The 27,034-nt window shown below is 36.7% G+C and overlaps 1 protein-coding gene across 2 annotated transcripts in view; it reads right to left on the reverse strand.

The window, feature by feature from the left end:
* Positions 1–25,976, reverse strand: part of Mtmr10 (myotubularin related protein 10) — an 82,490-nt gene extending 56,514 nt beyond the window's left edge. The window contains exons 1-6 of one of the 2 annotated variants that reach the window (XM_047537913.1): positions 25,723–25,976; positions 25,096–25,156; positions 12,678–12,814; positions 10,995–11,067; positions 10,217–10,359; positions 3,654–3,744 (exon numbers count right to left, since the gene is read on the reverse strand). In XM_047537913.1, coding sequence (XP_047393869.1) covers positions 3,654–3,744; positions 10,217–10,359; positions 10,995–11,067; positions 12,678–12,814; positions 25,096–25,156; positions 25,723–25,782 — 565 coding nt within the window. In that variant the 5' untranslated portion in view covers positions 25,783–25,976. The remainder of the gene's footprint in view (positions 1–3,653; positions 3,745–10,216; positions 10,360–10,994; positions 11,068–12,677; positions 12,815–25,095; positions 25,157–25,722) is intronic. The other variant, XM_047537911.1, reaches the window with a different exon arrangement.
* Positions 25,977–27,034: the final 1,058 nt, after the last annotated feature.

Consider the following 27,034-nt stretch of genomic DNA (forward strand, 5'->3'; position numbering starts at 1 on the left):
CGAAGAAAGAGCCTACAGAGTGGGAGAAAATCTTTGCCAATCATACTTCAGATAGAGCACTAATCTCCAGAATCTATAAAGAACTCAAAAAACTCTACACCAAGACTACAAATAACCCAATCAACAAATGGTCTAAGGAAATGAACAGACACTTCACAGAAGAAGACCTACAAGCAATCAACAAACATATGGAAAAATGTTCAACATCTCTAGTAATAAGAGAAATGCAAATCAAAACTACCCTAAGATTCCATCTCACCCCAATCAGAATGGCGATTATCAAGAATACAAGCAACAATAGGTGTTGGCGAGGATGTGGGGAAAAAGGTACACTCATACATTGCTGGTGGGGTTGCAAATTAGTGCAGCCACTCTGGAAGGCAGTATGGAGATTCCTTAGAAAACTTGGAATGGAACTACCATTTGACCCAGCTATCCCACTCCTTGGCCTATACCCAAAGGACTTAAAATCAGCATACTACGGAGATACAGCCACATCAATGTTCATAGCTGCTCAATTCACAATAGCCAGATTGTGGAACCAACCTAGATGTCCTTCAATTGATGAATGGATAAAGAAACTGTGGCATATATATACAATGGAATATTACTCAGCCATAAAGAATGATAAAATTATGGCATTTGCAGGCAAATGGACGAAATTGGAGAATATCATGCTTAGTGAGATAAGCCAATCTCAAAAAACGAAAGGAAGAATGATCTCGCTGATAAGTGGATGATGATACATAATGGGGCGTGGGAGGGGTTAGTTTTAGGGTTAGAGTGAGGGTTAGGGAGGGGGGCAAGAATGGGGGAAGGAAGGACTGTATAGAGGGAAAAGAGGGATGGGAGGGGTGGGGGGAAGGGGAAAAATAACAGAATGAATCAAACAACATCACCCTATGTAAATTTATGATTACACAAATGGTATGCCTTGACTCCATGTACAAACAGAGAAACAACATGTATCCCATTTGTTTACAATAAAAAAAAAGAAAAAAAAAAAAAGAACCAATATCAAGAGATAAGAGGATCAGTCACAATCATTCACAGTTATACTGAGACCCTTTAGAGAACTGACAAGTGAAAAATTCCTACGCTGTATGACATGGATTATGTACATATTTTTCAAATAAGCACTTAAAGGAAAATCCAAGATCAAGATTTGTGTTACCTTTTAGTAATATAAAATTAACAATGTTCACTGACATATTCTGATATGAAGCTTCATTATACTTTCAGATTACATCACACAGCATTTATAAGCATGTCTGTAATGACCTAGAGTTGCTGACACTGAGCCTGCAGACGACTTCATGAGGTTTTCAATTTTTTAGTCCAGAAGCATAATCTGACATCTTATCAATTTAATAACAAAGATGAATCTGTACTGTTGACATTATTTGCCCAATAATAATCTGACTGAGGAAAACAGTCCTCATAGTTTCTTTGAAGTTAATAGAGAAAAACCAGTCCTTATTGTTTGTGTGAAATGTTTGGAAGCCTGTGGGTGATACACAACTTCTTGTACAGAGCTGGTTTTTACTAATGTGATACTGAATATGAAAGAATACCTCAAAATGCTTAAGGCCAGCTAAGGGATTCTTTTCCTATATAATTGCAGGGGACATCCTCCAACTTTGAATCTTAATTGTGCAAACAGCTTTATCACCTACCTGCCTGCAAAAAGGACTTCTTTAATCCAGCCAATGAATCAAGGTGCCATCCAGAAGTTCAAGAGTGGATTATTGGGCATCTTTCACTCACAAATTAATGAATTCTGACTGCAGTGTGTGGAAATTTCAGGCTTCTTTTGATCTTAAAGATGCAGTTTATGCTTCTGTAATAGCATGGAAGGATATTAACAGATTGTACCCTATGAAGACACTGAACAAAACTTTGGCCAGTGTTATGTTCATGAAGTACTTGCTGCAGAAGGAGGAATCTGAAGGATGTAATTAAAAAAAAGTGTTCCTGAATATTTTAAGTATTAATCATCAAATTTTATCAACAAGTTATATAAAGAAATAAGAAGAACCGATTGCTAGAAAATCCAGTGGTAAAAGATTTATGGGTAGACAAACTATTTAAAGTATAATAAACCAGAGATGCCCACAAGGAATGAACAAAGGAAAATGTGAGAAGTAAGTAAAGCAGGCATCATGTTACCAACTGTATGATGAAGCTGACTGTATTTACTGAGCCCAAGTCCTGCAGAAATCATGAATCTGTACATGAAACCAAATCACTGCTATCAGAGAAAAGTAGCATGAAGAACTGGGCTATATTATAAACAAACTGAAGCAGGAATTGAAGACTATCTCCTACAACTCTGTACCTCTTCAAACTTTCAGCACTTTCTTGCAACTCTGTGTGAGGATCTAATTGAAGATAACCTTGGTGATCACTGTTCTGTAGTCTGATGATGATCCAAAGGAACATTTACCTGACTAATGGTACAGGCTGTATATTGCTTTGTATTTAGGCAGTAAGTGAATTTACTTTTTATTAAAATAGAAACTTAAAAAAAAAAAAGCCTAAGTTATAATTAATACATTTTAATAAGAAAGGTTAAATATTTTTGTTATTCAATTTCTATACAGTCCATGATAAAAGCTGTTCTGCACACATTATTTATATATATCTCTCTAGGGTTGATTAGTATCTTTTAAAGTAATGAAAAATGTAGTTATACAATGTGTACTTATACTACATTTTAATGCATTTACAATATAGTGATACTGGAATACACTTTAATTATACAGGTTATTTCAATTATATGTTTTAATGTAACATATATATAATTCCAGTACAATTAATAATCTGTTAGTCCTAGGCTATGCTGGGGTGAATGGATCTTTCACTATAAATACACAATTGGTTTATTTTTCTTCCTTAGACAGTGAGAGAACACATGATTCAGTCAGCAAGTCAATGTGTAAGTTGCTGATAAACAAGGGGGCTAATAGGAGACATGGACTCTTTCTCTAACCTTTTATGAATTTTAAAGCATGGTTTATTAAAAATTACATGGCATATAAACAGAATGTACAGAATTACATGATCATCCAGAATTGTCCTTGGTGATATTACAGCTGACACAGATATATGGACAAAACCATTTTATTGTCACAAAACTGCCTAGAAGATATCTGCGTCCTTTAGCAAAATGTTCACCTTCCTTTCAATTTTATTCAGAAATATAAAATCAGTATTTTGACAATCTTAAAGAACTCCACTAAAAGTACTGAAGCATTTCAAGTTTTGTATAAAATCATACCTTGCCAGAGAAGTTTATGCTTTTTACTCTCTTTAAAGTTAAGATTACTTTAATTCAAACTACCAATTAAAAAGGGTAGGGGATATATTCTTCACCATAAAATAGAAGTCAATGACTAGACATAAAATATCTATCTGATATGACTTTTATGAGCCCATATTTACGGCTGTTTAAAGGTTCTTCCAGGTTAATTTTCAAGAAAAAAATATGGCAAATGTTGGCTCTTTTAATATATAGTGCTTACTTTTCTAACAATTATGAAGCTAATAATTCTACAATCATTAAAGCCCATGTACATGGAGGCTTCTGATAAACATAAGAATAAAATTTACACATGTAAAGTTAGTCACAAATTTAACATTTTCATATTTACCTGAATTGTGGTATTTTTTCCCAACATATTCAAATGCAAAGAGTAGCTGGAGGTCTGTTGGCTGGGAATAATGAGCTATTGCAAGGCATACCTAGGAAAAATTCTACATTTAGAATTTGATTTTAACACACTTAGTTAAATGAAATGTACAATAAGGCCTTGGTCACTGGGAGTGTCATCCTGGGGCAGTGATCACAGATAATATTTACATGCTTTTCTGTTGACCTAGAATGTGAAGGGGCTCCGTAAGGCCAGGTATCTCATTCATTGTTGTGCCTCCAAGACACTGTTCAATTTTTAGCTGGTCTGTGATAAGTATTCGGTATATATATGATGAGTTGAAATTTAACCGTAAAATAATTTTATTCTAATAAATGAAACTTGAATGCTAAGGAAGCATTCTCCAAAAAAGTAGTGACAACATATTCACTCCAAAAAAAAAAAAAAAAAAAAAAGTTTCAAATTTGGTGGACTTTTCAGGCTTCATGTAAGGCATGAAATTTTAATGTTTACACTTCATGGATTAACAAGATCTAAATTTAATAAAGAAGCCACAATTTAAAAAAGTTAAAACTAACAAGAAACTCAAAAAGAACAGGTGGCACAGAAAAAAACATCAAAAAAAACCCAAGTTTATATAAAATAGTTTGAGACTACACTCTGTGGTGGAGAAAAATGTTGGTTTTCTACTCAAACAGATCACAGCTTGAGTTCTAGTTCTAATCAATTTCTTGCTACACAATCCATGTGAAGTCAATATCTGTCTCCCAGCTTGTTTGCTCATCTGTGAAATGAAAATAATACCTAGGCTCTTGCAAGTATTAACAATCTTAATGCATGCGTGGCCTTCAGAGGAACTCTATATGGAAATATGGTAACTACAGTTGGTTAGAATGAAGAGTGGTTTTCTGAATGTAAAACACCTGGACTAGACTGTGGGAGAAAATGTCTTCAATGAACAAAGAAGGAAGAAGAAATTAAGACACATGCAAAGCAAGAACAGCAGAAGACCTTACTTAAAAATATTGTTAGAAGGTAAAGCACCAAGCAAGGATGATGTACTTTCAATAGGAGCAAGCAAGAAAATCTGAGTTGTTAGTTCATGTCAAATCAGTGGTGTCTGGAGCAAACTGATACAAATTCCATTAACCAGTAAAAATGTGTCAGTTTGTTGCTTAAATGATACTTTTAAGTCTTATAAAGAATGAGCATTTCCTATCTTACTAAATTAAAATACAAAACCAAAGGGTCGGAATTTATAACTAGTTTGACCAAAGAGAAAAAAGGCAACTTCCCGAAACGGACATATTTCAATGTCTCAATGCCTATTTAGTGAGCCTTCTATGAGAATCCACTTAACAAAATTTAGGAGAAGGCTGTCTACATTCCCATCCTTAATCTGTTCAACAGTCTTCCTTTAAGTACTTCTACGAGCAAAACTACTAAAATCTGTACCTTGATAAGGTCCTCATTACTTCCTATTCCTTTGGGCACCATATGTAGTTTATAAGCTTTGCTGCATTTTTCACTAGAAATTTTTATTTGTCCCATTCTGCTATATTGCCATAGCCACATCCTTAAGCCAAATTCACTTTATGGCACCTCTGTGGGCTTTCTTGCATTCTAGAAATCCCCAACACTGAAGAATTCTCTTTTATAGATGTAATTTTGGCTAATAACTGCTGTCTGCTGTGGTTCCCAGGTGCTTGCATAATAAATTTAATCTCCTAATTCTTGTTCTATCACAAAACTGGTTCTCCTCACAAAATATCTCTTAATTCCCAAAGTTCCCTCAGTAGTCTGTGGTCAGAGAAAATGTTTTGTACACATTCTGTCTGACTTGGCTCCGGGCATCTCCTCTGTCATGCTCATCACTTGGAAAATTCTTCTCCTCCTCTCAACCACGCTTTCTTGGAAACTGGCATGTCTGTTCAACACTACTTTCTTCCCAAGCCTTGCTAGACTGAGCCAATGTCAGAGTATTAATTCCAGAAACCCCTGTTGTCTCCAAATAATGGCAGTTCCAATATAAAGTACCTCTTTAGTTAACTGATCTTATATAACTTGTTCATTCAAGGTATTCACATAATATTTATGAGAGTGGATAAAAAGAAGCACATAGCTGGTTCTTTATTATATTTCTATCATTAAATTCAATTCCTTCAGGGTAGATGCTATATTTCTCATTCATTCAATGAATACTTACTGAGCATCTACCATGTTCTAAGCCCTAGGGATGCAGTGAACAAAATAGATACAATCTCTGTCATCCTTAAATTAACAGTCTAGTGGGGTAGACAGACTCTAAACAAGATCAAAAAGAACAACACAAAAATGGCAAGTTAGATAATCATAAATGCTAAAAAAGCAGGGAAAAGAACTATGAAGGTTTAAAGTGAAGAGAAGAGGGAAGCAGGTTAAAAATTTAGAGAAGACCAAGAAGACCTCTCTGCACAGACCCAATAAAGATCTGAAGACTTCCACATTTTGTAGCATCACTTCAGTAGCTTTCTGAAGGTGTACTGCATCTAATAGTAGCAATAACACTAGTCTATGAAATTAGACACTAACATTAATGCATATGCTCCTGGCCAATAATATTAGCATATTTCCTCCTCCAAGACAATTAAAAAGCAGTCGCATGCCCTGTTTACACAAAAGAAATTCACAGATCAATGATAATGCAACATGTCTTTTTGTGACTGCAAAGCAAAAGAACAAAGTTATCTGCAAAGCAAACCCCAAACAACCTATTTCTCTCCTTAAAAATAATAGTATCACATTAAATTAGGAAAAAAATGAGTATGTACAATAGTATCTACATTTAAAGAAGACTACAGAAATTATTATGAAACTGAAACTCAGTTTAATGACTTCCACAATGGTTCATTTTCTTGGATGATGGGGTGGGGGTAACTAAATCTGTTGTTCTGCAGTGTAATTACAAGTGAGCATAACTTATTTTCTATGACCTAAGTAAAGGGTATCTTGGTACAGACAAGGGCACATACAAACTCGTTATGTCTAGATGACATTCATGCTGTTAACTGTGGAACACTTTGAGAAGAGGTAGAAAGCCAGGCATTCTTTCCTTTGTACTTTTTCATATATACTATTTTAAAAGTCTATGTCTAAATTTCTAGCTTCCATTTCTCAGATTCTGAAAGATTTTTTAAAAGTAGGTCTCATTTCCACACAAAATTATTCTTATTTTGCAAGTATTCCCTAGGCAATTAAAAATTGTAGAGAAATCCCAGTTCCACAGCTGATGGTTTCTCTTCTAAGACCAGCTGGGAGCACAGCACTGAGCTCAAATCCAGGAGACACTCAAATTTCTAGTTCCATCACATTTATTAACAAAACTGGTTTCCTGTATTTCTGTGGTCTGAAAGCCACCAAGGAGTATCTGATTCCTTGGCAAAATGATAGTCCAGGAAAAGGACAACCTGTTATTTAATTAGATGAAACGAATCCACTTCTAGAAAGCAAACCTGAACAAGCAGTTCACAATTAACTAACTTAAGAATAAACTAGAGATAAAAGGCATATATTTAGCTTAACATCCATCTATATTTTTAAAAATGATAAATTGTTTAAAATAATCCTTTTTCCTCCTCTGTCTTAAGTAAAGATTTTAAAAAGGAAATGGGTGTCTCAAAGTTATTATGAGATTAGATATCAAATTTCCTATCATCAAATTCCTTCTTTCTTCATATAAACCTTTCCCAAATATCATTATTTTCCCATAAGAGCCCAAGGACAATGAGAATGAATGATAATGGATGCAGCTGCACAAAGTAATCTAATTTAGTCACAATACAATTGCAAGAAAACCAACTAGACAGAGGTTTTAGAGCAACATTTAATAAAATGTGAACCAATTTAATATTCTGAGACTTCATATTTCAAACAAAAATATAAGTGCTTTTGATATTTCAAAACAAATTGATGGTTCACCCACAGAACTCCAAGTATACATCTGATAATTTTTAAACTTATAAAATCAAAGCATTTTCCAGAGAAAACAGCATGCAAAAGCTTCCAGAGGTAAATAAAAAAAAAAAGAGCCATAACTTCTGAATTACTACCCAATTTTTTTTAATTTTTTTTTTTTAGTTGTCAGTGCACCTTTATTTTATTTATTTATTTACATGTGGTGCCGCAAGTTAAACCCAGTGCCTCACACATGCCAGGCAAGTGCTCTACCACTGAGCCACAACCCCAGCCCCACTACCTAATTTTAGATAAAAACTTTTACTTGAAATAAAAAACTATGCCAGAATTTTTGTTTTTAACTCACAAAGCCGTTAAGCTTTGGTAGCCACACACAATTCAACTCTGTTTGAAAACATAGAAATCAGAGAAAAAAATTCCCTAGTTGTATTTTCACTTTCCCCCCATGACTGTGCAAAAAAACACAGAGAGTATTTCTTTCAGGCCTGAGGTAACATGTTTTTTATATCTTAAGACACTGGGCAAAGAATTTTGTCAGAAACTTGTTCTTGGGAAAGGAACTAGCTTGTCCTGTGTGGACACGTCAATGAAGCCTTCATCATTCACCAGCTATACAACAATTAAGGGAGATCCTGAATTCACAGAACATTTAACTATATTTTGTTCATTTGGCAACTAACCATTTGTGTGAGAACATCTTTCATGCTACTACTTTGCACTGTTATTTAATATTCATCTAATTCTGCTTTACCTTCTCAACTAGACTGAAACTCTTCAGGGAAAGAAACTGCATCTTATACCTTTCTTTCTAGCTTACAAATTTCAGGACATTGCTCACATGTCAAAAATGACTGACTATTCTAGAAGTCTCAAGACCTAAGTCAAATAATTATGATTTCCATTTACTAAAATACTGTTCTCTGAAATACACAGTAGGAATGGGAGAAGATTAAACTGGTAGGAGTATTGGCCCAATCATACAAATTTTTCACTTAAAAATTTTTTCCTAACTTGATCTTACAAGTTCTGTGTTGTCCCTATTCTTAAGATGCTATATATCTTTTTGTGGGGAGCTGGGGGTTACTAAGGATTGAACTCACGGGTGCTTAACCACGGAGCCATGTCCCCAACCTTTTTTATTTTGAGACAGGATCTCACCAAGTTACCTAGGGCCTCACTAAGTTGCTGAGGTTGGCTTTGAACTTGTGATTCGCCTGCTTCAGCCTCCCAAGTCACTGGGATTACAGCTGTGAGCCACTGCACCCAGTGATATGCTATGTATCTTGAAGTTAACATTTTCATAAAAGGGTTCCTGCTGCTTTAGTCAATGAAATTACAAGTATAAATTTAAGTCTGAGAAAATAATTTGGCTAAATATTTTATGTATATTATCATACTACCATACTATGGTATATTTACCATACTACCTAATCAATTCTAAAGTTTTTCTACATAAGAATAGGCATCTCAAATTGGAAATGCCACAATCACATGTAGAAGAATCAAATGGCTGAATGTGACCAAATACAGCATGCTGAGAGATGGTTACACAGACTTGGTTTGAAAACTTTTAGACACAGGCCTGTTATCACTCTGCCAGACAGTCCCAGTGGTCATGCAATTTTCAGATATTCACCTCATATTTGTTGTTCTGTGAAGAAACTGTTGGTTCTAATTCTAAAAACAAATTCACCACCTCATAACCATAGTATATGAAGATAACCTGCCTTAAGATCTTTTTTATAGCCTCATTTGATATCAACAGAAACCTTACTGCAGTAAGTCTACTGACTATGAAAAACTAATGTGCCCTTGCTGATGCAAAGACTGCTTCTATCCTGAGATGGCAAATTCCCAGTCCAGTAAGACACTGTTGTTCTAGTCTCAATATGTGGGAGCATGCTTTCTTCTGGAAAGTCTGTTACTATTTTCTGCATTTGCTACATCAGACAGAACTGAGAGGCATTAGCTGTCATTCTCATTCATTTGGAAAGGGAAAATATGGAATCAAGGAAGTGGAGGCTTTTGCCCTTGAATTTTACTCCACAAGTAGGTAATAAACATACCTTGGAAGGCAGGGAAGAAATAAGCCAATTAAAAAGTTCCTAATTTTGGGTTGTCCCTGTCAAGTATTACTCAAATTAATTCATTAAGATTCATTTAAACCACTAATAATTATTTGGCCTCTTCTATAACTAAACATTACTAATCCTATGTAACCTAAATCTAGCTTTCGGTTTGTTGATAAGGTTCTGTGGTGCTATATAAAGTCTTACCAAACCTCAGTTACAGTATATTCTCCCAACTTTTCAACCTTACTAACTAAAAAATGAAACTAGTTAGCAATGGTTATAATGGAAAAGACATGCTAGTTTCTATAAGAGTCTTTAATATTTTAGGAACTAATAAAAATTATATAGAATAATTTAGAGTAGACATAAACTAATACAAGGAAGTAGTTCTGTGAATATTCTTGGCTTTGGCTTTATTGGTATCCAATAACTTCCCCTAAAAATAATCTGAACAACTGAGAATGAAAACTTCTACACAGAACTGAAATTGACAAATGTTAGCACAGAACTCAGGTTCATAAAACTTAACAGTATTACCTTTTTGGCACTTTCAGGACCTGATTCATCAAAGCGAAATCTGACAATTCTGAAATCTTTACAATAAATAATTAACTCTGTTGGATTAAATTTCAATTTCTGGTTGGGTCCAAGGACTTTCTGCTTCCTTTTATGGTCATTTACTAAAAAAGAGAAAAAAAGGAAATGTATAAGATGTCTTTGTTGTTACTTACTCTTTCATACACTTCAGTAAAATTCTTAGTGAAAATCATTTCAAGGTACCCTATCACCTGAGCATTCCTTTTCTGAAATCTCATATTTGTCTATAATCTCTAGAACTTTTGTGGGGGGAGGGGTGAGTTTTAATTCTGCTTTTTGAAGACAAAAGATTCTTTGCACAAAACCACTACCATCTAGATACATTTAGTGATTAAAATTTTTATTAAAAAGAGGATAAAAATTAGAAACTATAAAAAGCTATATCTGCATTTTAAAATAATTCTATATCCCCATTTTAAAATAATTTATTGATTTCTTTCTCTTTTATCTACTTCCAGGGTGAGGGAGAGGGAGGAGAGGTCAAACTAAACTTACAGAAATTAAATTTCAACTCAAGTATTTCAAGGAATACTTTCAAAATGGAATCAACTTTTAGAGACCAATTACTTCTTTTTTCTTTTTTAATTGATATGGCGTCTTGCTATACTGCTCAGGCTGGTCCCTATAACTCCTAGGCATTTCAAGTAACTGGGACCACAGGCTCTGCACCACACTTGGCTTCAATTTCTAGAGGGAATACATGCAGAATATTACATACCTGTGACAATTTGTTCAATACATGTTAAAGGGACATCATGTTCTCCAAGAAGAAGGTTTCTGTAATGGAATTTCTGAAATGAAAAATCATGTTCATATTAATTCTTTCCTTAATCTCACAGCAGTAATACAAGCATTACTTTTAAATGTGATGAGAAATTGTGACTACTAACTCTAAAATGCACAAAAAACTACGTATGTAGCCAGGACCATTCTAAGTATACAGTATCCTAGGACACACTTTGGGAGTACAAAGAAAGAAATGTATTCATGTTCTCTCCACCTTTCTCCCACACTTTAACAGATGGAAATGAAGTTAAAATGTACACCATAATACCACTATAATATCCAAGAAATGTAATATGATCAATTACTTCATAGCAAACATTTGTATGTCTGGTGCTAGATAAACTATCCACAAAGTAAGGAAGATGAAGGTCTACTAGCTCACCAGATTTTAGTGGGTAAAATACTGGATCTTCACAATGAATATTTTAGAGGGAAAGCATTTTTTAGAGTAGAAAGTCTACTAGAAATAAAAACCTTTAGAAAAAGCTTTTGGCAAACTAGAGCTCATTATTTTTATCTGCTAACAATTTGTTTCCATTTCAAACCAAGGACATAGCTGACACAATTAATCTGCTGTCCGTATAGCACTGGCTTATTTTTCCTATTATTGTTACTAGACTTGAGCTACTCGAGGTCTGTGCTTCTCATTGATAGTGAAGTCTGGGGCCAGAGATCATTTAATGAAGCTAAAAACAAAGGGGAAAACCCAAATGCACATCAAAATAAGCTAGTATCCCTACTTACGAGATATTTCTAAAGACCTCAAATGTAGTCTAAATATACATACAGATTAATAAACACACAAATACACAGGAAATATTATGATAAATTAATGAATGGCTATATGACATATATTTACACATAGACCATTCAAAAAAAGTTCATAGTAAGGAAGTGTTTCATTAGAGAACAACTATTGCTATAAATAAAGATCTAGGAGGCAAAAATGTGCAATATTTTGCAAATCAAAATAGAACTGAGCTAAGAGAAAAGTCCAGGATTTTTAAATTTAATTGAATAAATGCTTGAACTTTAGAAAATTAAAATTGTGTAGAATTATTACTTTGCAGTAAGAATACAAAATGGCAAGAGAGTTATTTTGATAAAATAATTTGATAAAATTGATAAGAATCATTTTATCAATTTTTTTCACTCTTACTGTATACTAGAAACTAGAATTTGACATTTTGGGAAAAGAACTATTTGTTTAAAAAAGTTATGAAATCAGTAAAATGCTCAGTATTTACAAGGTTATTTGCTAAATAAATGATTTTTCTCTTTATGACTAGTTTAAAAGAGTATCTTTACCTTTATAAGTAAGTTAAAAGATTTGGAAGGGAAAAAATAACTCCCTTATTGAAAAGAATATATAACCAATGATCACAGAGGATAAATAAAACAAGATAACTTAAAATCATCTAATTCTATTCCTCAAGCAAATTCCCAAATTCTGCTTAGCTTTATTTTGAATTTTAATAGAACCTATTCCCAACATTATGATAAGCATTTATCAATAATTTATTATAATTTTTTCATTCCTGTGATTTATATAATCATATGTTCTGCTTAGAGGTGACTCCTTAACACAGTTAAATAGTACACAAATAAAACACACCTGTAATGGCATTGGGTCATCCGTAATAAAGGAGATTTTGAAGTTACTGCATATCAGTTTTCCCCATAAATCATACTGACTTGTGTCTGTTGCAATGCATTTTCTCACAAAATTGACTTCATTTACAACAATTTCTCCTTAAAAAAAAAAAAATGGGCCGTTACAATTACACCATAAAATATCAACAGTCATTGTGTGATCTACAAGGAAAATTTCTTGATTTGATGATGACAATAACTGATGCTTACTAGGTGCTGAGCACTGTGCTTTGTGTTTTCACAACAGAAACAGTAACAAGGCATCATTCTGCATTTGTAAGGTTCCGAAACTGAGGCAAAAAGCATTTTGAGGTATGAGTTGATTGAACCAGAAGGCTGCCCTGCATCTGCACTCTTTACTTCTGTATATTGTCTCTTGTTATTTTTGCTCAAAGGAGAAGAAATAAACTAAACCCTCTCCTTTAGAGTATCACTTGATGGGATATTTGTGTTTTATTAACATGAGACTTCATCCCTTAAATCACATCTTTGATCCCTTTTACGTTTTTTTCTTTTTTCTTTTCCCCCCCAGTATTGGGGATTGAACCCAAGGGTGTTTTATACCTCCAGCCCTTTTTATTTTTAATTTTGAGACAGGTTCTCACTAAGTTGCCCAGGCTGGCCCCAAACTTGTGATGTTCCTGTCTCAGTCTACCAAGTTGCAGGAATTATAGGCATGTGACACTGGGCCCAGGTTTGATCCCTTTTGTAAAGGATGAGGAATAGCATTCAGGTTTATTTATTTAAAAACATATTCCATAAAGCCAAATTGTTTCCTTAATCAAATTATAATTTAATAGGCAATAAAAATTTAAAATAGAGTTTGAATTAAAAAGAATGTTTAAAGAGATAACTACAAGAAACCAAAAGTTAAAATGTACTCTTGAAAAGAATAATTTTCTATAATTTATTAAAGCTTAATTATCATTAAATCTTAATTTTAAGACCTAAAACTCAATTAGACTCAACAACATTTCTAAACCATCAGTCTCCAAGGTCAACAACAGAAAAGTTAAGGTGCTGTTCTACTCTCCCCATTTCTATCATTATACAAACCTTTAACAGTGATAGAATCTGTTACTTGCAATCCCCAAACACCTACCAATTCATGAATAATGAAACTAATCTTAAAACAACCCTCTAACAAAAATGTTACAATAAATTTGAGTTATAATATAATTTTATTCAAAGTTCTTAAAAATTCACAAAGCTAATTTTAAGCACAGCTCCCTGACACTTACTTGGAGATTTAATTCCAACAACATCATGTCAAATTCCTGGTTCAAACCACATGAGTAAATTTCCATTCTGAACACAAGCCTCCTTCACATGGCTGAAGGCTCTGCATGCCTGGTGGGCCTCAGCTGTCTTTTTCACCCTCATTGCCCTAACCACAGTGGCCTATGAAGCCCTCATAAGTATCACAGGGGTTCCATCTATGGGGTCTTTAAAACATGATTCCGTTTTTGGAATATTCTTTCTTTTAGCTTAATCACTATATCAGGAATGCCTTAAAAAAATCTGCCTGCCTAGACTAAATCCTTCCTATCATAGTATGATAGACTTATAATACCACAGCTACAATTTTACACACACATACACACACACACACACATACTTAAATTAATACCTACCTCACACTCTGGATTATATGCCCCAAGAGGTTTAAAAAAAAAAAAAAAAAGACTAATTTTTATTCAGTGCTGAAACTTTAGTGCACAGAACAGTATCTAGCACATGGTAAGTGCCTGCTAAGCAAGTATAGAATAAATGAATAAAATCACTTCAGTACCCTGCTTCACCACACAACCACCACCAGTGGGACAGAAGCTGTTCCAAAAGGAACAAAAACCAGCAATTCAATATGGCTGAATAGCCAAGCAGGGAGGAAGATGAGCTTGTCTACACATGCACAGAGAACAATAAAAATGTACCAAAGGGGTTAGGGTTATGGTTCAGTGGTAGCACACCAGCTGCACACATGAGAGGCACTGGGTTCGATGTCAGCATCACATAAAAATAAATAAATAAACAAAGTTATGGTGTTCATCTACAACTAAAAATATTTTTTTCAAAAAATCTAGCAAAGGGAGTTTCTCAGAATTTGTCTTAATTCAACAGCATGTGAGATAAGGAAGGCAGATGTTTTCTTTAATATGAAGGTAAGGGACCTGGGCCCAAAGAGGTTAGATCACTTCCTAAGATCTTAAAAATAGTAAGAAGTAAACTTGTAACTTGTAACTAAATGTTCTGACTTCAAATCCAACATAGTTGTCCCTTGGCCTCTATGGGTAATTGATTCTAGTACTCTGCAGATACCAAAATCTGTGGATGTTCAAGTCCCTTATGTAAAATGGTATAGTATTTGCATATAACTTATATACATCCTTCGCATCATCTCTACCTTAAAATACTTAATATAGCATAAAGGCTATGTAAATCAGTATTGTATAGGGAATAATGACAAGAAAAAAGTCTGTACATGTTTAGAATATTTTTGATTGGTAGTTGGTTGGATCCACAAATGTGGAACCCACAGATTTAGAGGACTACTTGTATTTGTTTCCCTACACCTGCACAAAATTAAATGTACTGTAGTGAGATAGAACAAGTACCAAAATTGAATTAAAGATTCAAGGTAGCCAGGTGTGGTAGGAACACCTGTAATCCAAGCAGCTTGTGAAGTCAAGGCAGGAGGATCACTTGCAGCTTCAAAGCCAGCCTCAGCAACTTAGAACGGTTCCAAGCAACTTAGCTGAACTCTGTCTCAAAACAAAAAGTTAAAAAGAGGGCTGGGGATTTGACCTAGTGGTTAAGCATCCCAGGTTTCAATCCCTGTTTAAAAAAAAAAAAAAATCAAGGTACTGGTCTTAACTAGATTCTAACAAGAAAAAAAATTAGGGGCAGGGGTTATGGCTCAGTGGTAGAGCACTTGCTTAGTATGTGTGAAGCACTGGGTTAGATGTTAGATCCTCAGCACCACATATAAATAAATAAAATAAAGGTCTATCAATATCTAAGAAAAATTAAAATAAATAAATAAAACTCATTAATTCAAATACATAAAATTCAAATCTAGGTTCTTAAACACAAAGCTTACCAACACCCTATCAGAATCTGAATTACTGAGTATTCAACCATTTCTCTCCAATTTTGCTACTACCATTTACAAGAGGCCCTCAGCTTAAACAAGTAAACTAATTATTTCCAGTTCAGACATAGGACATATTCCTATAATAATGACTTCCCAAATCAAAACTATTGGCTCACAAAGTATGACCTATATTGCCTTATATTATGTCACCTTTCTTATCTAACCAACTAACCCAGAAAAGGACTTACAAAACATTGTTCCAAAAATTTATTCAGTTATAGCATTTATGATTCATACCTATTTTTCACATATACATACATACCAAACGATTTCAGGCTCCTGAGATGGGGAGCAGAGAAAATAATGGGAACAAAGGGATGAAGGGCTCTTGGAGCAGAACAGTGTGGCCACACTAGTATCATCTGCCAATATCATTTATGAGGCACACATTCAGGACAGACCTTCTTCTTTTTAGAAATCTGACTCTTTTACCAATGCACAAGTGAAATGACAGCCTTGTGAATGTGGTGAGGATGAGACCAAGAAAAGGAGAATGCATTTAATGGGTCCAGGGGATGGTAAACCATGCTCCCTGGGATATGTACAAACCTGTTTTTGTAAATAATAATTATTACTGAAGTACAGTTACCCTCATTTACTATGTTCCACTTCACAGAAAAGATTTTCTGTAGAGATGGATATTTAAGTGAGAGTTCTTAAAATTATGTGAAACAAGGCTTAGAAAAATACAATTAGGCCCTTCCTGTCTGAGGGTAGGTGCCCTCTATCTGCAAAACTGTAGTGATCTTAGAAAGCTCTCAAGTTCCACTCAGAACCAGGATGAGATCAGCATACTACAGAGATACAGCCACATCAATGTTCATTGCTGCTCAATTCACCATAGTCAGATTGTGGAACCAACCTAGATGCCCTTCAGTTGATGAATGGATAAAGAAACTGTGGCATATATATACAATGGAATATTACTCCGCCATAAAGAATGATAAAATTATGGCATTTGCAGGCAAATGGATGAAATTGGAGAATATCATGCTAAGTGAGATAAGCCAATCTCAAAAAACCAAAGGAAGAATGATCTCGCTGATAAGTGGATGATGACACATAATGGGGCATGGGAGGGGTTAGTGTTAGGGTTAGAGTTAGGGTTAGGGAGGGGGGCAAGAATGGGGAAAGGAAGGACTGTATAGAGGGAAAAGAGGGATGGGAAGGGTGGGGGGGGAAGGGAAAAAATAGCAGAATGAATCAACCAACATTACCCTATGTAAATTTATGATTACACAAATGGTATGCCTTTACTCCATGTATAAACAGAGAAACAACATGTATCCCATTTGTTTACAAAAAAAAAAAAAAAAGAACCAGGATGAGGACAGAAAATCTTCTAGGAATGTGTCCACCAAAGGCAGGTCAAAAGATTCCATTCTTACCAATGAGCTGTGGCACTCAGCAGAACATGTTGTCTGCTCACACAAGTTATCTGCTCATAATGTTAAAAAATAGAGGAATAGGAGCTGTCATAAGCTACTACCCTGCACTATAATACTGTGGGTCAGAAAATTAGCTTTCAGACAGGAAAGAATTCAAAGATTCAAAAGGCCGCTTAGGTGGGATATATGAAAAGTACTGAGACTATTTTTGTTCATATTTTAAATTAGTGACTCTTATGGTTTAGATGTGAGGTGTCTCCCAAGAGTTCATATGTGAGACAATTTGAGAAAGTTTAGAGGTAAAAAGATTGGGTTATGACTGCCTTAACCTAATCAGTGAATTAATTCCCAGACAGGGATTAACTGAGTGGGTAACTGAAGGCAAGGTAAGGTATGGCTGGAAGAGGTAGGTCAGGGAATGTGCCTTTGGGGTATATTTTGTATCTGGTGAGTAAAGTCTGTGTCTCTGCTTCCTGGTGCCATGCTCCAAGATGCTTTCCTCCACCACACACTTCTGCCATGATGTTTGCCTCATCTCAGGATCCGAGGAATGGAGTCAGCTATCTGTGGACTGAGACCTCTGAAATTGTGAGCCCCAAAATAAACTTTTCCTCCTCTAATTATTCTTGTGAGGTCTTTTTGGTCATGGCAGTAAAAAAAGCTGACTAAAATGGTGCCCTTGAAAAGGAAATTCACTAAAAAGCTTTAAAACTCCAGGGGACATGAAGTTTTCATGGAGATTGTACTCCTGCACTTTTTCTGTGGTAAATGGCGGCATCCTATGGGTGGATTGCACTGGCTCACAAGCCCACTGTGTGCTCATTTCTTGAGCTCCCTGCTTAGTGCCATTAGCCAAAGTGGGACTGTTATACCATCAGGCACTTCCCAGCATGCCACTGTGGGAAATGTAGGGTAATCAAAAAGCATCATAAAACACTTTATAGATTAGAAGATGGACCAAGAGTTTTTACCATGGTTGGGAAGGAATCAAAAAATCATCAAAGTTTGTTTTTCCAAGACCCTTCCATCTGTAAAGAAATATAAGAAAGGAAAATACAAAGGTAACAGATCTCTAAATGGTATAGCTAGGAAAGTTTTTAACTCCCTGAGGACCAAAAAAAAAAATCATGTCATATTTTCTTTCATAACACTTTACACAATTAGGAAGTCAATCCATGTGTAACAAATAGAAATAAAATTTTTCATAAATTTTAGTTTGGAAAATAGTTTAAGAAAAAAGTATCATTCTGTAGTGTCTAATTAATCCAAGGAATGTATATAGGCCAAAAGCATAATCCAACCCATGGATTTAAACAAGATGAGTAACTATCCTATTCTGTCTGGGATGGGGAGCTTTGATAGATGTGGGACTTTCAGCACTAAGAACAGAATGGTCTCAGGCAAATCAGCACCCCAATTTTAGATAAATTCAGGAATTATAGTGGCCTAAAATTTAATACAGGAAGCTGAAATTATAAAGACAAACAAAATGTCAGATACTGTCATGGTACTAACAGGGTCTAATTCTGCAGGTCACACACAATACAAAAAAAAACATATAATAAAGCCCACATCAAATAAGTGCTACCCACAATGTGGGTGGAAGGAGAGATACAGTGTAGGTCTCAGGAAGAGGCTAGAACAAAATCTTGAGGAGAGAAGGTTGAGATAGTAGAGAACATGTGATAGCAACAGTAACAAAGGCCTAAATAAGTAATGAGGCATCTGAAAAAGAGCAAGGAGGCAGCCTGATTGGAGCAAATATCAACATCAGGAAATGATAAGAAACCAAAGTCAGTGAGGTGGAGTGTTATTAGCAAATTATAGTGGCTAAAGAATTTGGATTTGACTCTGTTTAAATAAGATTTTATTTATAGAGGTCATGAAGAGCTTCTACGCAACAGTGGCAAACTAGAGACAGAATGATGGTCAACAACTAGGAGGTGATTAATAAAATGTCAGCATTTAGTCTAAGGAATGGACAACTCTAAATATTCTTAAGGCACTACTGGTGAAATATAAACCTAATGCTAAGATATGACTATTCCCAGGTCCAAGGGCATGTTAGTAGTCCTTTAGTTGTTTGGTCTTTTAAAAGTATTGAATAAAAATACTACAAAAATTGGTCTACAATCACCTTTCCAGCCTATCTTCAAAAAGGCATTACACACACGATAAGATTTAAAAAATACAGAAAGGTATGAAATGTTAAAATCTCCTCTTTAAAAAAAGGAAAAAGACATTACATAAAACATCCACAAGACAGTTCTTTTCCCTTTAAGGCATTCACAATTCAACTGTGGAAATAAGATATATGGTAAGGCAAAAATCAAGAACAGTATATAAATGGTCCAAAGAGTGAAAATGTAAAAAACAAACAAGAATCTATACAACAATGGCTATTTTCATTTTCCAGATGGCCCATGCTCTTCTGATCTGATTACAAAAGGCTCTGACAATCAGTGTATTCATTATCAATCTAATAGTTCATCTCAATAATGAAAGTGCTGTTAGCATTGTAGATGGGAAGGAGAAAGAAGTGAGCTGACACACAGCCTTAGAACAGTGGCCAAGGCTTAGCAGGCACTCAGGATTCAGGGAACAAACACTTCCTGAGAAGCCTTTGTGAACACTCCTCACCCTACCTCACATTTGACTTAGGTGACCTTCCTCTGGGTTCTCACAACCTTTGCCCTTCTCTATGGAACCACTTCCCCAATGAACTGAAACTCTCTAAGGGCAGGACCCCCGTCTTTTCATTTCACTTTTTTACTCCTCTGCCAGGCAGCACTAAACATGCATTCAATACTGCAAACAAAGAAATTCATTATTGTTAGTTATAACATTTTGACTCTTTTCCCTTCCACCTCCTACAGCCTTAAAAGAATCATGTCCTGGGGTTAGAAGACAGCAAAAGCCATCAGGCCCTGCTCCCTATAAATCTTATATCCTCATCACAAAGCTGCTGGCATTCCACCAGCCTTTGCTTTGGCAGAGCCAGTGACAGGAAGTCCACTGCCTCTCAAGACATTCCATTTTCTGGCAACTAAAATTGTTTGAAAGTTCCTCCTCAAGCAGGGTCAAAATCTGCTCCTGCTATGAAAAGGGCACAGCCAAGGACAGAGTTCTTTTTACCTCACTAGAGAATTCCCTCTAGGCTGACATCCAATCTGCTCCTCTACAGTTCCAAAGCATAAATCTGTACCCTAATGTCACCAGTACAGCCAGGTAAGCTGTGCTACTCAGTGGTAAAGGCACAGCCCAGGAGCTGAATATAGAACTCTGGCTCTACCCTTGCAACACTGGGCAAGTTACTTAACCTCTGCAAACTAGTTTGCTCACATGTCCAATGAAAATAAACTGGTACCATAAAGACAGAGAATTATTTGTTATGAGAATTAATTAACCTGTAAACTATACTAGTTAAAGATCTTAGCCCAAAGAATGAGAAACATGCCTAGAACTAGCTTGGCAAAAAAGAGAATTCTGTGGCTTTTGTGTTAGCTGAAACTCAAGCACTATAAAACCCAGAGAACTGAACGCCATCAATCATTCCCTCAGTGTCCTTGGGACACGTTTTCTGGAATTGTGGATACTGGCAGTATTACTAGAAGGATCTTGTCCCTTAGTACCAACCTGAAAATATCCAGAGGCTGAGATGTGCTCATATTTTTAAGTCTGAGGTGGTTGTTATCCTCAGTGGCCACACTAGAACCCTAGGTTGGGTAGACTGGGTGAGAACAATTCATCAAAAAAGAGAGGATACATTTTTTGGAATATGGTGGAAGAATTTCTAGGCATATAAAATAACTGATATTCTCTTTATAAGTCCTCATTAGGCTGTATAATCTAATATAGTAATTTTACCCACTGGTTTCCAGTTTAGATTTCAAACCAAGTATGCACAAAAATAATTTAGGAGACTAACACACTGTATTTTGCCAACTTAAAAACATTTTTAAAGCCTTTGCTACTATGATCACCATTTAACAAAATAACTATACCAAAAAAAAAGTTAGAAGGATATAATCTTGGAATAAAGGATAATTCTTTTTTTTTTTTTTTTTTTTTTTTTTTTTTCGGTGCTGGGGATTGAACCCAGGGCCTTGTGCTTGCAAGGCAAGCACTCTACCAACTGAGCTATCTCCCCAGCCCAGGATAATTCTTTAAATCAAATTAATTTAGCTTTATGAAGAAAGCTGCATTCTTTCTATTTTCTCATTTTGACCAAGGGCTGGCAAAACATCACCTAGCCAGGTGCAGAGACACATGCGTATGGTCTCAGTACTTGGGAGACTGAGGGAAAAGATCAACTGGGCCTAAGAGTTCAAGACCAGCCTAGGCAACATACTGAGGCCTCAGTTGAAATATGGGAACCTCTGATCCAGGTCATAATCTTCTACCTGGTCCATAGGCAGCTTTGGAGCACCCTGGACCCTACTGCAATCCAGCTACATTATACCTCCAGCAGCTTCCCCTGAGTTTGGCACCCAGCAGGTTCACAGAAGCTGTCTACCAGTCCAGCAGCTATCAAAAAAATACAGGAGTACAGTCTGGCATTACATGTTCTTAATGAATATACACTGGAACATAAACATTATACAAGTGCACAAGAATTTTAAAATTCATACTCAATTTTCTAAAAGTATTGGAGTGATTTTACATGTATACAATACAGTCATTCAAAGAAACAGATTCATGTAATGAAGGGATGATAAAGAGAAGGACAACATGAAGTATAACTGTTTTGACAGAGTGCTTTATTTCAGTTACAAGTTCAGCTATAATTCTCTTGAGATGCTTCACATGAAATAAGTCTTTCTCTTACTCTAAATCTAGGAGTTGGCCTGTCTGTGTATGTGCATGGTTAAGAAAGCAGTTTGTGCAGATGATCTACAGGGTCCTTGATTCAGTCATTTACTTAATAAATATCTCAGTATCTATCACATTTCAGACACTATGTTAGACATCAGGACCACAAAGTTGAATTACGTATCTCATCTTAAGGAATTTCATGAACCAGGTAAGTTGAAAATTACTAACATAAACCACAATCTAAATTTAATTACTAGTCATTTTCTTCAATTTTCCTTACTTAATAAAAGATGAGAACCATCTTAAATTCAGCCTTGTAAAGTTCCAACAGAGCACATACTGACTGCACACAAATAAACAATTGATTTTGTGTTCTAATTTTCATCTGCTTATTGAATTAAAAGTTCAAACTTCGGACAACTGAAGTAGGATATCCTTGGACCAAAGGCATTATGCCAGAGTACAGCATGCAATACTATATCTCCAAACAATCACTTCTTGCTCTGTGTGCCTGGGTAAAGCCACAGGTGACTTGGCCAAGTTTTCTCTTGATTTCTAAGTACAATGAAGGCCAGAACTATATTATTCAATCCCTCTACGTAAGAACCCTATCGTAGCCTGCTCTTTATGGTTTGTTTTTGTTTTTGTTTTTGTTTTTTTTGTGTTTTTTTTTTTTTTTTTTTTTGGTAATGCTAAGGATCAAACCCAGGGCTTTGCACATGTTAAGTGTGCATTCTATCACTGAGCTACATCCCTAGCCACTCTTGGCCTTTAGGTAATCAATACTTTAGTTACTTCTTACTTGTCTTCCAGATTTCATGGGAAGAGTAGTAGGTTGCAGGCCAAAGAAGAGGCAACAGTAGGGTTCTAGTAGTCATAAATGTGACATGACAAGTGAAGCAGGAAACAGACACCACAACAGAACAGTAAGTAAGAACACAACCAGGAAGAGTTTGAGAAAGCCAGAAGAAGGAGGTAAGAACAGAAGAGGTCAAGAAGGGGGACGAAAAACACTATAATTCAGGATTGGCTCAGTGTTCTATAATGTTAAGTCAGGAGCAAACAGAACACTGGGTGTCAGAGTCATCACAAATGCATGTACATATTGTGACATGAAATTCAATACCAGAAAAATCAACACAGGTCAGAGAGTCCTTTAACATGACTAAAAGAGGATCCAGATTTAGCTGATATTTCTACAAGAATCACTTGTGGTCAGGAACTGGGTTTAAACTCTTCTCTAGAAAACTGACATTTTAGGAGAAAGGTAAGTTTTTAGTAATTTTAAAGAATAGATAAACCTTCAGTGAGAAAATTCTTCAATATTTAGTGACGTTTTTCATAAGCATACCTTAAATTTAAAAGCTAGTTTAGAGCGGGGGTTGTGGCTCAGTTGGTAGAACACTCACCTAACATGTGAGGTACTGGGTTCCATTCTCAGCACCACATATAAATCAATAAAAATAAAGATCCATCAACAACTAAAAAAATATCTTTTTCAAAAAAGCTAGTTTTAAAAAAAATCAAGCATTACTACTGGTAGTTAAGACCATGTTGTTTATTAGAGTCAAAGCATAATTAGGAAGGAGGAATGAAAGCCTATGAACAAGGCTTGTTAAAGTCAAGCAAGCCAAAGTTCAACAGCTCACAGGCAGGCACTCATTCAAGATGAATACTGTTTCCCACAGCTACCTTTTAAATGCCTGGAGTGACTAAGACTAAAAGAGCACATAAACAGGGAGCAAGGGTTACTGGTAATTCTATTGTTCACTCTGAGAAAATTAAGGATTAATTAGTACACACTGGGTGAAAAGTGCTAATAAAATCAAGGGAAAATATTTATAAACTAACTCCCATGATAAAGTTTAAAAAAAAACTTTTAAGAACTAGCATCTACCATATGGAACAGGGACAATAGTTTTAACATGTTTGTTTCTACTCAATATTTTAAAATTTTAAGTTTCCATATTTATTCGGTTACTACTTACAAGTTCTAGTTACTTCACTAAATTTGACTCGAAGTATTAACTTACATTTTTAAATGTTGATAGTAGCTACACAAACTGGTATTTGATTATATTTCAGATTTAAAACAGGCATTCCTAAGTATCTGACTACTTTCCCGAATCATGTTAAACAACTGACTTTTCCCAATTCTTACATAATTATCATACAATTCAAAATAATAATCAATCGATATTTTTTGTATATCCTAAAATGAAACTCTTATCTATCACCATTCCCTACCTCTATCTCTAAGGTTCTCTAAGGTAAATTTTGTTTTAAAAAAATGTTTCTAAACCTGGAAAAGATTTTGTCCCCCAGGGTCATGTGCACATACACACGCACAAACATGCACAAAGAGGAGGCAGTGCCTAGAGGCCTTTTGGTTGTAGCAACTAGGCCAAAACTAGTGGCAGGGGATAGGAGTACTACTGGCATCTAGTAGTAGGAGAGGCTAGGGATGCTGCTAAATTAAGGGCAGTCCCTCACAACAAAGCCCAAAATGTCAATAATGACTCTGCTGAGAAACCCTGTTCTAAACTGGAACAAAAAAATTTGCAAATACAGCTGACAACTTCAAAAAACAATTGCCAACTAAGTAATTCAAAGTTCACTAAGCTTTGTTACTAGTACAGAGTCACAGACATAATAAAAGCTTCTTTTCATGCTATCAAAATACATTAAAATGATGATCTGACTATTAATCACAAATGCATTAGGTTGCTTACAGATAGGAAGGGCGAGAAATACTTTCACTACCCAAGCAATTACAGATATACTTCCTTTCAAAAAGAACATTTCAGAAGACAAAACAGTATGAGATTGTGATGTTCTTGACAGTTTTCAATGAAACTCCATTATCTCTAATCAACTCTTTTCCTCCTCTCCGTCGTCAGATTTTTAAATGGAGAAAGTTTAAAACAAATAGAAGACAGAAGTTAACCACATGACACTAATCGGCAGAATAATCTAAGACCAAAACACATTACTAAAGAATTTATTAGAACTCCAGTGTTTACCTGGCAAAAGGACTGGTTCCAGTTTTTTAATCTTCGGTTCCGAATTGATCTTATCGTCAGTCTGAAATACATTAACAAAATAAATCAAAATCGAAACTCCTCTCTCACATAAGATACTAAGGCACTTTTCTGTTTTCTATGCGATGACACATGCAACAGACACATATTCTCCCACTGAAACTTTCACGTCTTAACCAGGTTCTGCTCACTATGGCCGTGGGAGCCTGAATAAAAAATATGAAAATCGCTTGTGCCTCTTCCAAGTGTTTACATTGATGACAGATAGTAACCTCCTCTACCAGATGCCCACAAGCGCTGCAATCAGGCTGGCGGTCACAGTGGGGACCATCGCCAGGGCTAGGAACTAAGCAAACCCCGCTCCGAACGCTCCCTTGGACAACAAGACTTCGAGTAGAGAATGGCTGCGGCAGAGTTTTACAAGTTTCTACCACACCAGGGGAGGCTCCCGAAGAGGCGCGTTTCCTCGCGCCGGGGCTCGGACCACCGCGCGGCTGGGGGCACCGAGACAGACAGAGCCTGGCGGGGTCCCCCTGCTCTGGGGGTTCGGCCCTGCGGCTCCCCGGAAGCGCCAAGGAGAGGACAGCTCGCGGGAAGGGGGATGTTTACCTGGGGCGGCGGCAGGAGGTAGGACCTGAAGGTGGGTCTGGGTGGCTTGAGGGAGAACATGGTGCCGCCGCCTTTGCGCCCCGGCCTGTCGCCGGTCAGCAGCAGCGCGGAAGCCTCCGAACTCCTCCGGTCTTACAGCTCCCGGAGCGGCCGCCCAGGCCCAGTCTGCCGCCCGCCCGGCCGGGCGGACAGGAGGGCGGAGACACAGTGGAACGCCCGCCCGACTGGGGTGGAGCCGGGGCAGAGCCGGACCGACGCGGGTGCGGGAGTCCATCCCCGGAAGGAGCCCGGCGCCCCGCCCCGAGAGACCGCGTGCGCCGGGCTGGCGGACGGCCGCTTCCAGCCTCTAGGCCTAGTAGGCGCCGGAACGCAAGAATTGAGCTGAGCGTCGGCTGCCGGGCCCGCAGAGGGGACACCGTAAGGAGCGGAGCTGGGTAGCCATCTTAAGAACGCTGCCTTGGGAGGGCGCTTCTGTGGCGGACCCAGCCTGTGGCGCTGGATGCCCACTGTAGCGACTCCGCCCCGGATGCCCTCCTCCGGGGACTTCTCCCTTAAGTGCTACTCTTTATTTGTCAACCTGGGCGAGCCTTGTTTTTTGAAGTTCTGAGTGAGGAGCCTGCGGTGGAGGGAAGGGGACTCTGGTACCCCGGAGTCAAGCAGTCACACCGTCTGCGCACTTTGGAGGACCCACACCCGTGCAGCCAAAAGTGACCGTTCAGTGCAGGCTGCACTGCCTGTGATAAAGCCCCTTCCAAAGTTCTCACACTTGGGGAATATTTTCTTCTATCACTCTTTCTGTTGTCTTTGTTAGAAACTTTGTTGTTTCTAACAAAGGTCGTCCCCGTGAACTCACTGATGGGATGCGCAGGTTTGGCGTGTCCTGTGGGGACTGGGTGGTTGGCAGGCAACCTAGACTCCTCAGTTTAGTTCGTTAATTTCTACCGTTCTTGTTAAGCTTTACTGTGGAAGAAGCTGTTAAGCAAGTTGCCTTCCTTTCCTTCCTTGCCCATCCTCACATAAAGATGCTAAAGAGCAGATAAATGATCAGAAATCCAGCTAGAGTAGCGGTGTAGGGGACCTCAATGGGCTGTGCAACAAGAAATCTGCCTATTAGTTGCACAGAACACAGAAACTTAAACCTGTCAAGTATAGGGCATTTCTAAACTGTTTCTAAACTGGAGTAGACTTTGGTGGGAGGAGGATAGTAGTGGTGAATTTTAGTGAATCTACTGGTTGAAAGTAGGTCTTTGTTATACTTTGAAGAATAAAACCCCAATCCAGCATTTTATGATTAATGTCATAGGGAATCTCT

The sequence above is a fragment of the Sciurus carolinensis genome, chromosome 2 (assembly GCF_902686445.1).
Source record: "Sciurus carolinensis chromosome 2, mSciCar1.2, whole genome shotgun sequence".
NCBI classification, from domain to species: domain Eukaryota; kingdom Metazoa; phylum Chordata; class Mammalia; order Rodentia; family Sciuridae; genus Sciurus; species Sciurus carolinensis.